The sequence below is a fragment of the Elephantulus edwardii genome, unplaced genomic scaffold (assembly GCF_000299155.1).
Source record: "Elephantulus edwardii isolate Elephantulus edwardi_28Jun2011 unplaced genomic scaffold, EleEdw1.0 scaffold00206, whole genome shotgun sequence".
Lineage (NCBI taxonomy): Eukaryota > Metazoa > Chordata > Mammalia > Macroscelidea > Macroscelididae > Elephantulus > Elephantulus edwardii.
Window position 1 is genome coordinate 160,010 of NW_006399956.1, and position 12,144 is coordinate 172,153.

Below are 12,144 nucleotides of genomic sequence, written 5' to 3' on the forward strand. Positions count from 1 at the left end.
CTCATTATGGACTATACAAAAGCTCAGTAGCAGAGAACTAATTCATAGTATTTTGTCAACTATGATCTTTACAGAAGCTGACTGACCACGAGGCCTATATTTTGCCTTGCTGCTGTATAGATTTGATCTATTGAACTTTAGATTAATAGTTAAATGAAAACCATTTGAACCATTCAATTTCTTGACTCTATATATGCCAGGCCTGAAATCAGACATTATTGAGTGTGATTTTAAGATGGGAGAGTCAAAGTGGGGGCAGAATACATTCCAGAATGTTCATGATGCATCAGGCTCACAGCAAAAAGTCAAAAGGACATTTTAAACCTAGAATAGCATGAAATCAAGACCAAACCTAACCCAATATAATTATTTCACAGAAACAGAGGTTAGAGAGGACAGTCTTAGATGTGTGTATGTTCAAAAACCAATGCAAAGTGGATCAAGAAATTAGGAGTAAAACCAAGGCCTATAAACTTCATCAAAGAAAAGCCCTAATCCACTATATGAGCAGTCTCCCAAGCATCTTGAAAAACCTAAAACCAGGAGAGAATATAATAAATGAATGGAACTTTCTAAGAATCAAATCCTTATGCATATCAACAAAACTTTGACAGGTTAAAAAGGAAACCCACAGACTGGGGAAAAAGGATTTTGTAATGACATATCTGATAAGGGACTCATATCTAAAATTTATACTCCAGCACCTCAACAATTGCAAACAACCCAGTTCCAAAATGGACACAGGATATAAATAGATACTTCATCAAAGAAGATATTCATACAACAAACAAACACATGAAGAACTGTTCAAAATCCCCAGCTCTAAGAGAGATGCATATCAAAACATCTATGAGGTATCATCTCACCCCTGTAACAATAGCAAAGTTCAGCAAAGCAACAAACAACAAATGCTGGTGAGGTTGTGGAGAAATTGGAACTCATATTCACTGCTAGTGGGAGTGTAAAATAGTGCAACCATTATGGAAGGCAGTGTGGCACTTTGTAAAAAAGTTGGAAATAGAAATACCATTTGACCCAGCAGTTCCACTACTTGGAATATACCCTAAAAAAGACCCACAGCTGCCACCCTAACAGATATATGCACACCCACGTTTATTGCTGCATTGTTCACTGTAGCAAAGAGATGGAAGCAACTCACGTGTCCATCAACAAGTGAATAGAGAAGCTATGGAATACTATGCAACACTGAAAAACAAGGAACTCATAAAATATTATACCAAATGGATGACCCTGGAGGACATTATCCTGAGTGAAACATCTCAATCATTAAAGGACAAATATTGCATAACATCTCTGCTATAAGGCAGGACCGACATGGGGGATGAGGAAAAAACGAAAAAAGAGGGGCTAAATAATGTACACTGCATTGCAACAGATGAAGGGGAAAGAATTGTTTAAGAGGAACATATGATTAGACATGATTTGTATGACAACAGACCAGAATAGGAGGTGCATAGTAAAGTGGACTAAGGGAGGGGTTATGTGAGGAGGGAGGAAATTATGCAACAATGAATGAATGAAATCCATTTTTTTCTGTAAACTTTCATTAAAATAACAATAAAGAATCCCAAAGGTGTGTATGTTATCATTGTGTTATAAAGCATCGCTTGCACATGCCTTTGAAAAGGATTTTCTTAAGTTTTAACTAGGGTGGATATTGTGAGAGAGAAATCACAAAACTAGAGTGAGTACAAATAAAATACTTTAATTAGATATTAAATATTTTTGTGTATATTTATAAGAAGTGCAAAGCAAAGTAATCACCACTTTTGGGTATCCAGTCCTAAGTAAGTCTGAGAGGTTCTCTATTTCTCTCTAAGCTCTCTTCAATTTCCAGACTCCTTGCCTAATTCTGCCCAGCTAGCATCCATGAAGACCAGAAAAATCTCTAGAGGTTTCTTGTAAAAAGCCAAGTGAATGAACAGAATCCACTTAGACACATAAGAGTACTAAGTAGTTCTCTGCCTCTTGCTGAGAACCACACACCTGCTGGATATGTAGTATTATGAAAAGAGAAGGCAGTGTATCAGTTGACAAGTAAAAAGTGTTAACAACATGATTTTTCCCCCTCTTCCTCCTCCCATATTCTAATTGTGGAAGTTTGAAAACGAATAAGGAAGACCCAAGAAGATACAATGCCATAAGACTGTGGTGTTAACAAAGAGTATTGGATATCCCACGAACTGCCAAAAGAACAAATCTGTTTTGAAGGTGGCGCAGCCAGGGTGCTCCTTAGAGCCAAAGATGTTGAAACGTCACCGAATATACTTTCACAAGTTGTCAAGAGGGGCTAACCCTTGGAGAAAGATACCATGCTGGGGGAAAAATAGAGTCAGTGAAAGAGAGGAAGGTCCTCAACAAAACACACTGACACAGTGACTGTAGCAATGGGCCTGAGCGTGACGGAAATTGTGAGGACAGCACAGGATAGGGCAAGGTTCTAAACTATTGTTCTTGGAGTGGCTATGGGTCAACTCAAAGGCACCTGACAACCTCTGCTATCCCAGAGTGAACAGTAAATAAAACACACAGATCACACATTAAATATTTCATGCAAAATCATTCCTTGATCAATGTTTCTATTAATATTAATGCAATTCTTGTGTTTCAAAGGGAGATCAGTAAGAAACACTATAGGTATGCAAATACCATAAATATTGTATACAAAATAAGTGTAAAGGAGGATTTCTCCACCATTAGTGTTAGTTTATTGATACAAAAATGTAATTCTCTGTATATGAATATCATTAATTGCATAAAATGTAAAAACACAAGATTTTGTGTTCCAGCTCTGGTTCAGTCTGAGGAGACTCACAGTGAGCCTCTACAATTGAATAAAGAAGGTCTTGAGCCTGCTGTCATGATTCTGTTGTGTTTTGATTTCCTTCTGGAGTCATGAATTGTACCTTTGGCACAATGAGGGAAGAATTGTTCCTTCGGATGGAGTTGTTTCTCCGGATGGAATTGTTTCTTCGCATGGAATTGCGTTTCCTCAGGGAGTTTTGATGGGAGAGCTCACTCTTCTGGAGGGTCTGAATAAGAATGGAAGGTTTCTCATCTAGCTCTCTGGCACTGCATCGTGGAGCAGCTACTTTGACAGTGTTGCCAAATTTGGAGTAATCCACGGAATACACACCTTCCTCCTCAGTCACGATTGACACGAAGCGGTGGCCCCACTGGATTTCCTCAGCAATGTAGGAGGTTCGTGCTTGTGTAGTAATGCCTGTAGTTTCCACCACGCCTTCGAGAATGACTATCACCTCCAGGTCTTGGTTGACAAGGTCAGTTGCTGAGATATCATACAAGGGGCTGCGCTTGTCAATCACATGGCAAATTATCAAAGGAGCCACCAGGAAAATGTTATTACTTTCAATAGGATTATCAACTGGAATGTCTAGTTGGTGAATAGGCACAATCTCCCCTTCCGGCGTGGTTGTCTTCTTGACCACCTGAATGCGTACTGAGGCACTGATGATCATGCTTTTTCTTAGGTCACCCACTCGAAACATGAAGCACAACTTGCCATTTCGGACAGCAATCACAGCATGGCGGCTGAAAATGAGTGTCTCTGCCCTTCGGTGAGCCTGGGCTGTTTTCATGAAAATGCAGCCCAACATGACTGCATTGATGATTAAACCCACTATGTTCTGGAGAATCAAAACCGTGATGGCCAGAGGGCATTCTTCTGTCATCATTCTTCCTCCAAATCCAATTGTCACTTGTACTTCGATAGAGAAGAGAAAAGCAGAAGTGAAAGATCTGTAGGGAACAGTATCAGAAAGTAATGGAATTAGAGCAAAATTTAAATGATAAAATAGTCTATCAAGATGAAACTCTCACTCTTCCCCCAAAGGCTATTCAATGCTTTTTGATATATTAGGTAGCCTAATGGGTAAAATGTGTCAAATGCGATAATGATTACCCATGATGGACAGTCTTTGGTGGAGTTCCCTGATTAAAACAAGCCTGGAAGCAGGAGTGGCATCCACTTCCAAAATAGCTTGTCTCCGGACTGATGAAAGTTTTACAAATGTTCAGGTTTTCCATTCAGGGTCACTATGAGTCATCTACAACTCAATGACGATTAACGATTAACGACAACAACAACAATGGGTAAAAAGCTGTGCTGTTAACGCAAAAGCAGGTGTTTGGATCCACCAGCTGCTCCATGAGAGAAAGATAAAAGCAGTCTCCTCCTGTGCAATTTACAGCCCCTGAAAAAAACCAATGGAAGTTCAGCTATGAGTCGATGCTAACTTGACTGCAATGAACTGAGTTAAGGTAATTTGTCAAATGCCTAATTGTGAACCCAAACTCTTTTTTGCCATTGTTTTGTATGCACAGTACCTCCAGTACTTCGAGGTCATTCCATAAAGAGTTTCCTTGTGTAAAGCCACTGGTGAAACAAAATAATAAACATCTTCCTGATAGTTTCACAAAGCAAACCATGTTTATTTTAAGAAGAGATCTGCCAATTATACTTTATCATCAGCTTGAAATGATTTGCTACTCTAGATTGAAATCCATAACAGAAGAGATTTTACCAAATAGCATTTTAACTAAGAACTTACTGTGAAATATTTATGAAGTGGCTCAAGTCCTATTGAAAGTAGCAAGTGAACTTTACATTATTTATTACCTTTAAAATGATGCTCATTTGCAAGTATTTATTGTGTACTTGTATATACAAAGCATAGTTCTACAAAGTACGCCAAAACACATCTTTCAAAAATACTGTTTCAATCCATAGCATTATTTTATATAAAGAATATCTTGCCTTTTGGAAAGAAAATTGCTTTCTTATTGAATGTGTTATATTGTTTTCCGTGTTATCTAATGAATAGAATGCTGAAGCTATTAAAAGAAAAATTTGAGGCAGAGATTTGCAAATGTCTATGCCAAGATCTTATAATGAAAAAGAACTCATATCTTCTGAATTCTAGCCAAGAGCTCTGGAAGTAGAAATGGGAAGAGGCCAACAAGTATCAGAATCCCCTGGGGGGACTTTTTCAGCTTGCAAGCCCCCTCCATATCTCAGTGCATAAACACTGACTTGGTAAGTTCAAAATCAAACCTAGTACGACTTTTGGAAAGTTTTCAGGTGATTCTAATTCAGCCCCTGCCACTTTCCATCACCTCACATGTTCGAGTAGCACTAAATTTGATTGTCATTGTCATTAATTTATTCACTTGCTACATTAAAAACACTGTCATGGCTTCTTAATAGAACCAAGATTAGTCCTGCCTTCCTCCCCAACGCTAATTTCAAATTTCTCTGAGACAATCTATGTATATGTCATCTTGTCAGTATTCTAAAAAAGTATTTCTTAATTTCATACAATGAATTAGTAAGGTTTTAAAATTAACTATATTATTAATATACACAATGTACTTTCCTGGGATATCAGGAAGCACAAAGACCATACATAATTGACCGTTTTTGATCAACTTTTAAGATGTGTGTAAATATGTTGCTTTTTCTTTTTCTTTCTGGAGATAAGGATTCATGGAAAACCATGTTAATTACTTCTTGTACTATCCAAATAAAACAAGACCTGCCACATGAACCTAAAACTATGGCAGACAAAAGGAATGGTCTTTGGATGAAGGATACAGACAAAACACTGATTTCTAATAATGACTCTGTATTTCATCGAGCAGTGTAATGATGACTATTATCAAACGTTTTGTCTAACACTTGAGAGAATATTCATTTGCCACACTGTCCACATTGTTTATTTTACAAAGGAATTTAATTTTAAACATCTTATGGTACAAGGCCCATCCTTTTATGGACACCTAACATGCTAAACAATGTCAACAGATGAAAGCATTTAGCTGTGCTTTTGTTCTGCTACAGAGCAAAGCTGAATCATAATGAGAAAGGAGAAATAAAGCTGGTTTACTTCTGACTCAGAGTCATCTACACGAAGAGGAAAGTGAACCACCCTAAAATGAGAATGTAGAGTGTTGTTTAGAAATATTGGTGAGTATCTACTTTATAAAATTGTTACTTATTTGATAATGTAACAGGATATTGAATTTATGAAAGGAAAGGGAATTCAAAGGGTATGATTCATTACTAGCCACCTTTTCAATTCGAAAGAATAGAGATTTTTTTTCCCTTCTCTGTTATTGTTTTTAAAAATTATGTCAAGTTTCTTATGAATACAATATATATTGCTTTAAAGTATAAATAGTACCACAATATTAAAATAAAATCAACAACAACCTTAAAGATAGGCAAGAATTTTTTCATAGGCAGCAAATACAACTGAAAATCAAAATTGATATACTTACAAGGTCAACTTTGTCCTGGTACATTTTCAAGAATTCTCATACTTAACGCTCATAGAAGCAGAAGTACATCAGAGGAGTGAATGAACATGCTTCAGATTATCTCTGATTGGTAAAAAATAAGAGCTAACAGCTTTTATATCTGGCAGCCTCTCTAAAGTCCTTTAAAACATTTATGAGCATAGACTAAATTTATGGTATAAATTAATAAATCACTTAATTACTTAATGTTCATGGAGAAAAGCAATAGAAAAGCTTTATGAATAAAATTTGTCATTTGTTATCTCTTTTTATAAGTGGCTACTGTATAGTTACCAAAAATTTATCTTGATTTGAAAATTAGTTCACTGATAACTGTGCCACTATGTTTCCTAAAGAGAAAACATTATAACAACTATTTTTGACATCCAACTACCTGTTACATACAGTACTTTAATGGTTTTCTTATTATCATCTATGTTTTTACCTAGATTTTATTTTGAAATAAACATTTGCCTTGAAAAGCAAGTAATGTTTGCTCAATGGTGTGATCATGTCGATACAGCTCTCTCTTCTCATGATACCTGTAGGGTGCCTTCTAAATGCTGCATTCCTCTAAGATATGCTGGCACTGAAGTTACTCAGGAAAAGCGAGGATGGACAAGCTCACACACAGCCTGCGTTTCTGATTCTTACAATGGAGAGCTAGTTTTATAAGATTCCAGTGTCAGTAAGGATCTCATTCTTTATAATTTCCTGGCAGTATGGTTCTTTTCAAGTTTCTTCACTTGATGTACTATGTGAATTTGGCACATTCTTCAGAAAATATCCTGGAAAATGTTCCATTATTATTGCTATTGTTGTACTTCAGAATAAATGTTTTGGCAATGAATATAAATTATCTTTTTCACTTTCCCAACAAAACAAATTAAGATACAAATCACTCTAGCCAAGTGTTCTTAGCACATCTAAAAATATGAGAGAATCACTGAATCATTTTACCTGATTTTGAAACACTAGTAACAAAAAAAAGACAACTGTTAGCTTGTCTAAGAAGTCTCTTCTTTCTTGGTGATTATAATTTTGAGAGAACCCAAGATTAGATCAATTTTATGAAAATTTGGGATCAATTTCAATTAAAAATAATATTTTTTGGAATCTTATAATAACTTTTCATTTTATAATCTGGTGCTAGGAATTAACTGTTAAACTAATCAAGAAGAATTTATTTCATTTTCAGCAGATTTTTTAAATCTATGACCCTGCTCACTGTACCTTTCCATTTTCTTCATTATTTCTGAGAAGGTTATGGGTAACAGAATTCATGGAAAAATATTCCTAGCACCACTATATATTTTGGCTGATCAGAGATGATTACTTGTAAACATTGGAATTATGGCTAGCAGCCTATTTACACTGAAATTTACCAGTGTGTTTGTGTGTGTGTGTGTGTGTGTGTGTGTGTGTGTGGTACTTTGTGCAATTCTTTTGAACCACATAAAATTTTCAAGTCGAGTCTAAATGTCTGACAGTCTATATTTTGAGATATATATTTCAGTCTATATTTTGAGATATATATTTCAGTCTATATTTTCAGATAGATATTTCAGTCTATATTTCCATAAGTTTGCCTTTTAAAAGATCTTTAATAGCACACATTATTATTATTTGACCTTTTGTATATTTGTTTGTTTCTAAAGCACACCGTTTATTTCACATCCAGCAAACTAAGGGAGTAGAATGATGGGAGAAAGACAATACATTTTTTCTAAGGTACTTGCAGTCCTTACCTCCTCCCACTGCATTCTTACCTGACATGAGTCACACACACAGTCGACTCCAGACTTTTCTCCATGCCACTTTTCTCCATGTAAGCATAGATATCTCCATGGGCAAAGGCCACCAGCCACCACATGATGGCAAAGAGCAGCCAGCTGCAGAGGAAAGACATGGTAAAGATGACCAGCGTGTGGCGCCATTTCAGGTCCACCAGCGTGGTGAAGATGTCCTGAAGGAAGCGTCCTTGCTCGCGGATGTTCTTGTGCGCCAGGTTGCAGGCCCCGCTCTTAGCGATGAAGCGGGCTTTGGGGAGTCGATCTCGGATGCGCGGTTTGCGCAGGTTTTCCGCAGCGATGCGCGCCAGCACATACTCCTCCGGGATGATGCTCTTTCTGGCCAACATGGTCTGTCACCACGGCCAGCCTATCCACCTGCCTCTGATCTGTCTTCTTCCAAGGCTTGTCCTTTTGCATAGAGGGAAACAAGAAGAACAAGATATATATAACGTAGGGTTGCGGACAGAGATAAAAAGTAAAGACACAGTTGTAGATGAAATTATTTCTTCATTTTTGTATTCAGGGGCCTACCTCGCTATACATTGAAGAGGACATGCAAAAATAAAAGCATGATTTAATTGATCCAAACACGTACGTAACTTTTGCTTGAGTTCTGGGACCCCAAAGAAATTGTTATTTGGTCTGAATTGGGAAGATAATTTCGATTGTACATTTCATTCTCAACACAAAGAGGCATAACCTTAGCTAAACAAAACCAGGAGATTTGAAGTAAATGGCAGGTTCAGAGAGAATTCTCTGACATTAACCAGATTAAGGCAAGGGTGCAGGCTCAAAGTTTCAGTGGTGAAAATGAAGGCCAGAATGCAGTAGGGTCTATTTATTAAAGTATTCAGATGATAAAGCAGATGGTAAAAGTAAAGAAGGGGCATTTGTCCTTCGTTATTTTTAGATTTATACAAAGAAAAGGACGTGGGCTCTTGCACAAGTGTAAACGTGTTTAGTGTATCCTGACCGAATAAGAAAAAAAAAAAAAAATAAACACAAAAAAGCCCAAAACACCGACGATGTGCTATGTAACTTTAATACTACGCAAAATTATTTTAAAGCTGGAGGAAGAGTGAGTTGTGTTAAAAGACAGAAAAGCACTGTCCTGGAACTCATAATTTAGCTGGAAAACTTCTTTATAACGAAGGGTTCAGACATACAAGAAGAGCCTGCGGGCTGAAGATACAGTCTTAGCCAAGTGCTTGAAAAAGTCCGTCCAACGCTGTAAACCTGTGCTGTGCTTCGCGTTTTAAATCATTTGCGGGATGTGGAAAGTCTCACCCTCCCCCTCCCGGAGGAGCTTTGAAACTTACACACTCTGGGCAGCGGGCGCGGCGGCTGGACCTTCATACACGCGCCAGCCCACGACCGGCAGGTTCCTCGCTCTCCCATCCCCGCGCGCGGGAGCAGGGTCCGAGAGAGCGCCAAGACCAGATCCCGGGTCCGAGTGGTCTAAAGAGAAGAGATAAAAGAGTAAAAGATGTCATTGACTCTAAGTGCCGGGAAAGATGGGGGGAGGGGGCTGGTGCCGCCCGTCCCCTCTCCCTGCTCAACTTGACTCTCTTGGCAGAGACAGTGGGCAAAAAAGGAGGGGCTGGGGGAGAGGAGCTTCAAGATGATGCTCCACAAATCAGCCTCCGGGTTATGGCTTTGACGTGCGCCAGACCTCCGAGGCCGCGGCTGTGCCTGGGGTTGGGGCGTGCACGCGGAGGCCAAGGCGCGCGGGGAGGCAGGGAGCTGGCCTCGGGGAGGGGCGATCCCGCGCAGGGCGGGCCCTGCAGAGCCTGCTCTTTTCCCAGTAGCGGGGACCTCGGGCCGCGGCGTGACACACACGGCTTTAAAAGGCTCCCTGCACAGGGAGAGAACTTTCTGAGTCCAAGTGCACTGACGTAAGGAGAACTTACTTTTATTTTACTTTTTTTCCTTTTTTTTTTTTTCATCCTGGATGGATGATGCTTCAGATTGAGCAAAACCAAATAGACCAGAAAATATTCTTTCAAGGCTCTCCAGTTGATGTGTTTACATTATTTATGTTGTTAAGTTGCCTATAGCAGTAATACACAGATGGAAAGTACTCTGACCAGCAGTAATAAATTATTGATTCAGCAAACAAAGCCAGTTGGGGTTTTTGTGTGTGTGTTTGTGTGTGTGTGTGTGGGTGGGTTTTTTAAAAATTTTTTTTTTATTAGCGCAGCACATACATGCACACAACCAAACAGCACCATATCTCTAATCTTTTTCTTCCACCGGGATGGTCACTAGAATTGTAATTCGTAGTTTTCACTCCGCCCTCACGCCTACTCCAAAACATCCTCCTATAACAGAACGTACAGAATCCCAAATAGTATTTACTATTAATAGAAATCATAGAATATCATGTGTTAAATATGGCTGAAAACGGCTTACCTATGTTTCTAAGATTATATGAATGTAGTTGTTGATTGCCTTCGAGTGAAGCACGACTCATAGTGACCCTATGAACAAAAGGCCTGAAGCTCCTCTACAACTATTTATCAAAGTTCAGTTTCTGAAGGCATGTTGTTCAGGAAGTGGATGCCACTCATTCTGTAAAATCTGAACAGAAGAATCTTCTTTCTCTTTAATCACTACTTCATTCCCGAACAAGTTAAATTCACAAATGCTAATTACAATAATGTAGCTGTGCCAGAAAAGTTAAAACCAAAAAATCAGCAACTATAAAAACACCTGCAGTTGTGATAACAGCTGATTTAAAACATCTTTGTAATTGAGTAATAATGATAGTTCAGGGAGGAGCATATTAGGAAGTTCAAAAGGAAAATGAGCATAGGTCCTGAAGATGTTTTGATAAATGAAGGTAGGCTTATAAAAAAATGTTTTTGTTGTTATACCTTGTTGTTATTAGGTGGTATAGAGTCAGTTCCTACTCATAGCTACCCTAAACACAACAGAACAAAATATTGCTGAGTCTTAAACCATTTCCACAATAATTGCAGTGTGAGCCTACAGTTGGAATCACTGTGTCTATCTATCACATTGAGGGTCTTTTACACTGAGCCTCTTCTTTACTAAGTATGATATCCTTCTCCAAGGATTCACTGTGCCCTGATAATACATCCAGAATACAGACATGAAAGTTCTTCCCCTCATCTGTTCTAATGTGGTGTTCATTATCTATCCACTCTTTCCTGATTCCCTTCCCACCCACCTCATGTCTGTTCTATTTTATAACAGTGGGATTATGCTGTATTTGCCCTTTTATGAATGAGATATTTCATTTAGCATATTGGACTCAAGGCTCCCCCTTGTTGTGTAGTGTTCAACTATTTCATTGTTTTTCAGTGCTGCATAGTATTCACATTGTTGTGAATGAACTATAGTTTTTCTATCCATTTATTGATGAACATTTGCATTATATATTTGAGAACAATCTGGAACAAGTGCTGCATTGTGGCTTGGGGTGGGCTGAGGATGTGGAGAAAAAATGTGCAACAATGAATCAGAGAGAAAAAAGAAAACCCTCATGAAGTCTTAACGTCCTTATTTGTAAGGAGCATTTTGACTGTTCTGAAATAGATTTGTTTGTTCTTGAGTTATTCTAGTAGTCCCCACCAACATTATCATTCAAAGGCATCAATTATTTGGCCTTCCTTATCCATTGTCCAGCTTTCACATGCATATAAAGCAACTGAGAATACATTGATATGGATTTGAACACTTTAGAAAGGTCTTTTGGAACAAATTTGCCCAAGGCAATAAGGTCATTTAATTTCTTGACTGCTGTTTTCATCAGGGGTAATTATAAATTCAAGTAAAAGGAAATCTTGACAACTTCAATATTTTCTTCATTTATCATGTTGCTTGTTGTTAAATTGTGAGGATTTTTGTTTTCTTTAGCTTGTAGTGTAATTATTCCATTCAGAAAGACTCTCTTGGATCTTCAGTAGTAAGTGATTTTTATTACTTTTAGCAAGCGAGATTATGTCATCTGCATATGGTACGCTGTTGATGAACCTCCCTCCAATCC

The 12,144-nt window shown here is 38.1% G+C and overlaps 1 protein-coding gene across 1 annotated transcript; it reads right to left on the bottom strand.

Moving 5' to 3' along the window:
* Positions 1–2,687: 2,687 nt before the first annotated feature.
* Positions 2,688–8,524, bottom strand: KCNJ8 (potassium inwardly-rectifying channel, subfamily J, member 8). Its single transcript, XM_006897198.1, has 2 exons — positions 8,109–8,524; positions 2,688–3,780 (listed from the first exon to the last, which is right to left on the bottom strand). The coding sequence occupies exons 1-2, from the start codon at positions 8,477–8,479 to the stop codon at positions 2,880–2,882; spliced, it is 1,272 nt and encodes a 423-aa protein (XP_006897260.1). The 5' UTR covers positions 8,480–8,524; the 3' UTR covers positions 2,688–2,879.
* Between the last annotated feature and the right edge of the window lie 3,620 nt (positions 8,525–12,144).

Excerpts from the sequence above, each read along its gene's own strand:
- KCNJ8 (XM_006897198.1), bottom strand. The coding sequence starts at position 8,479 with ATGTTGGCCAGAAAGAGCATCATCCCGGAGGAGTATGTGCTGGCGCGC. Across the intron at positions 3,781-8,108 it reads GTGTGTGTGACTCATGTCAG|ATCTTTCACTTCTGCTTTTC; the intron begins GTAAGAATGCAG and ends TGTTCCCTACAG.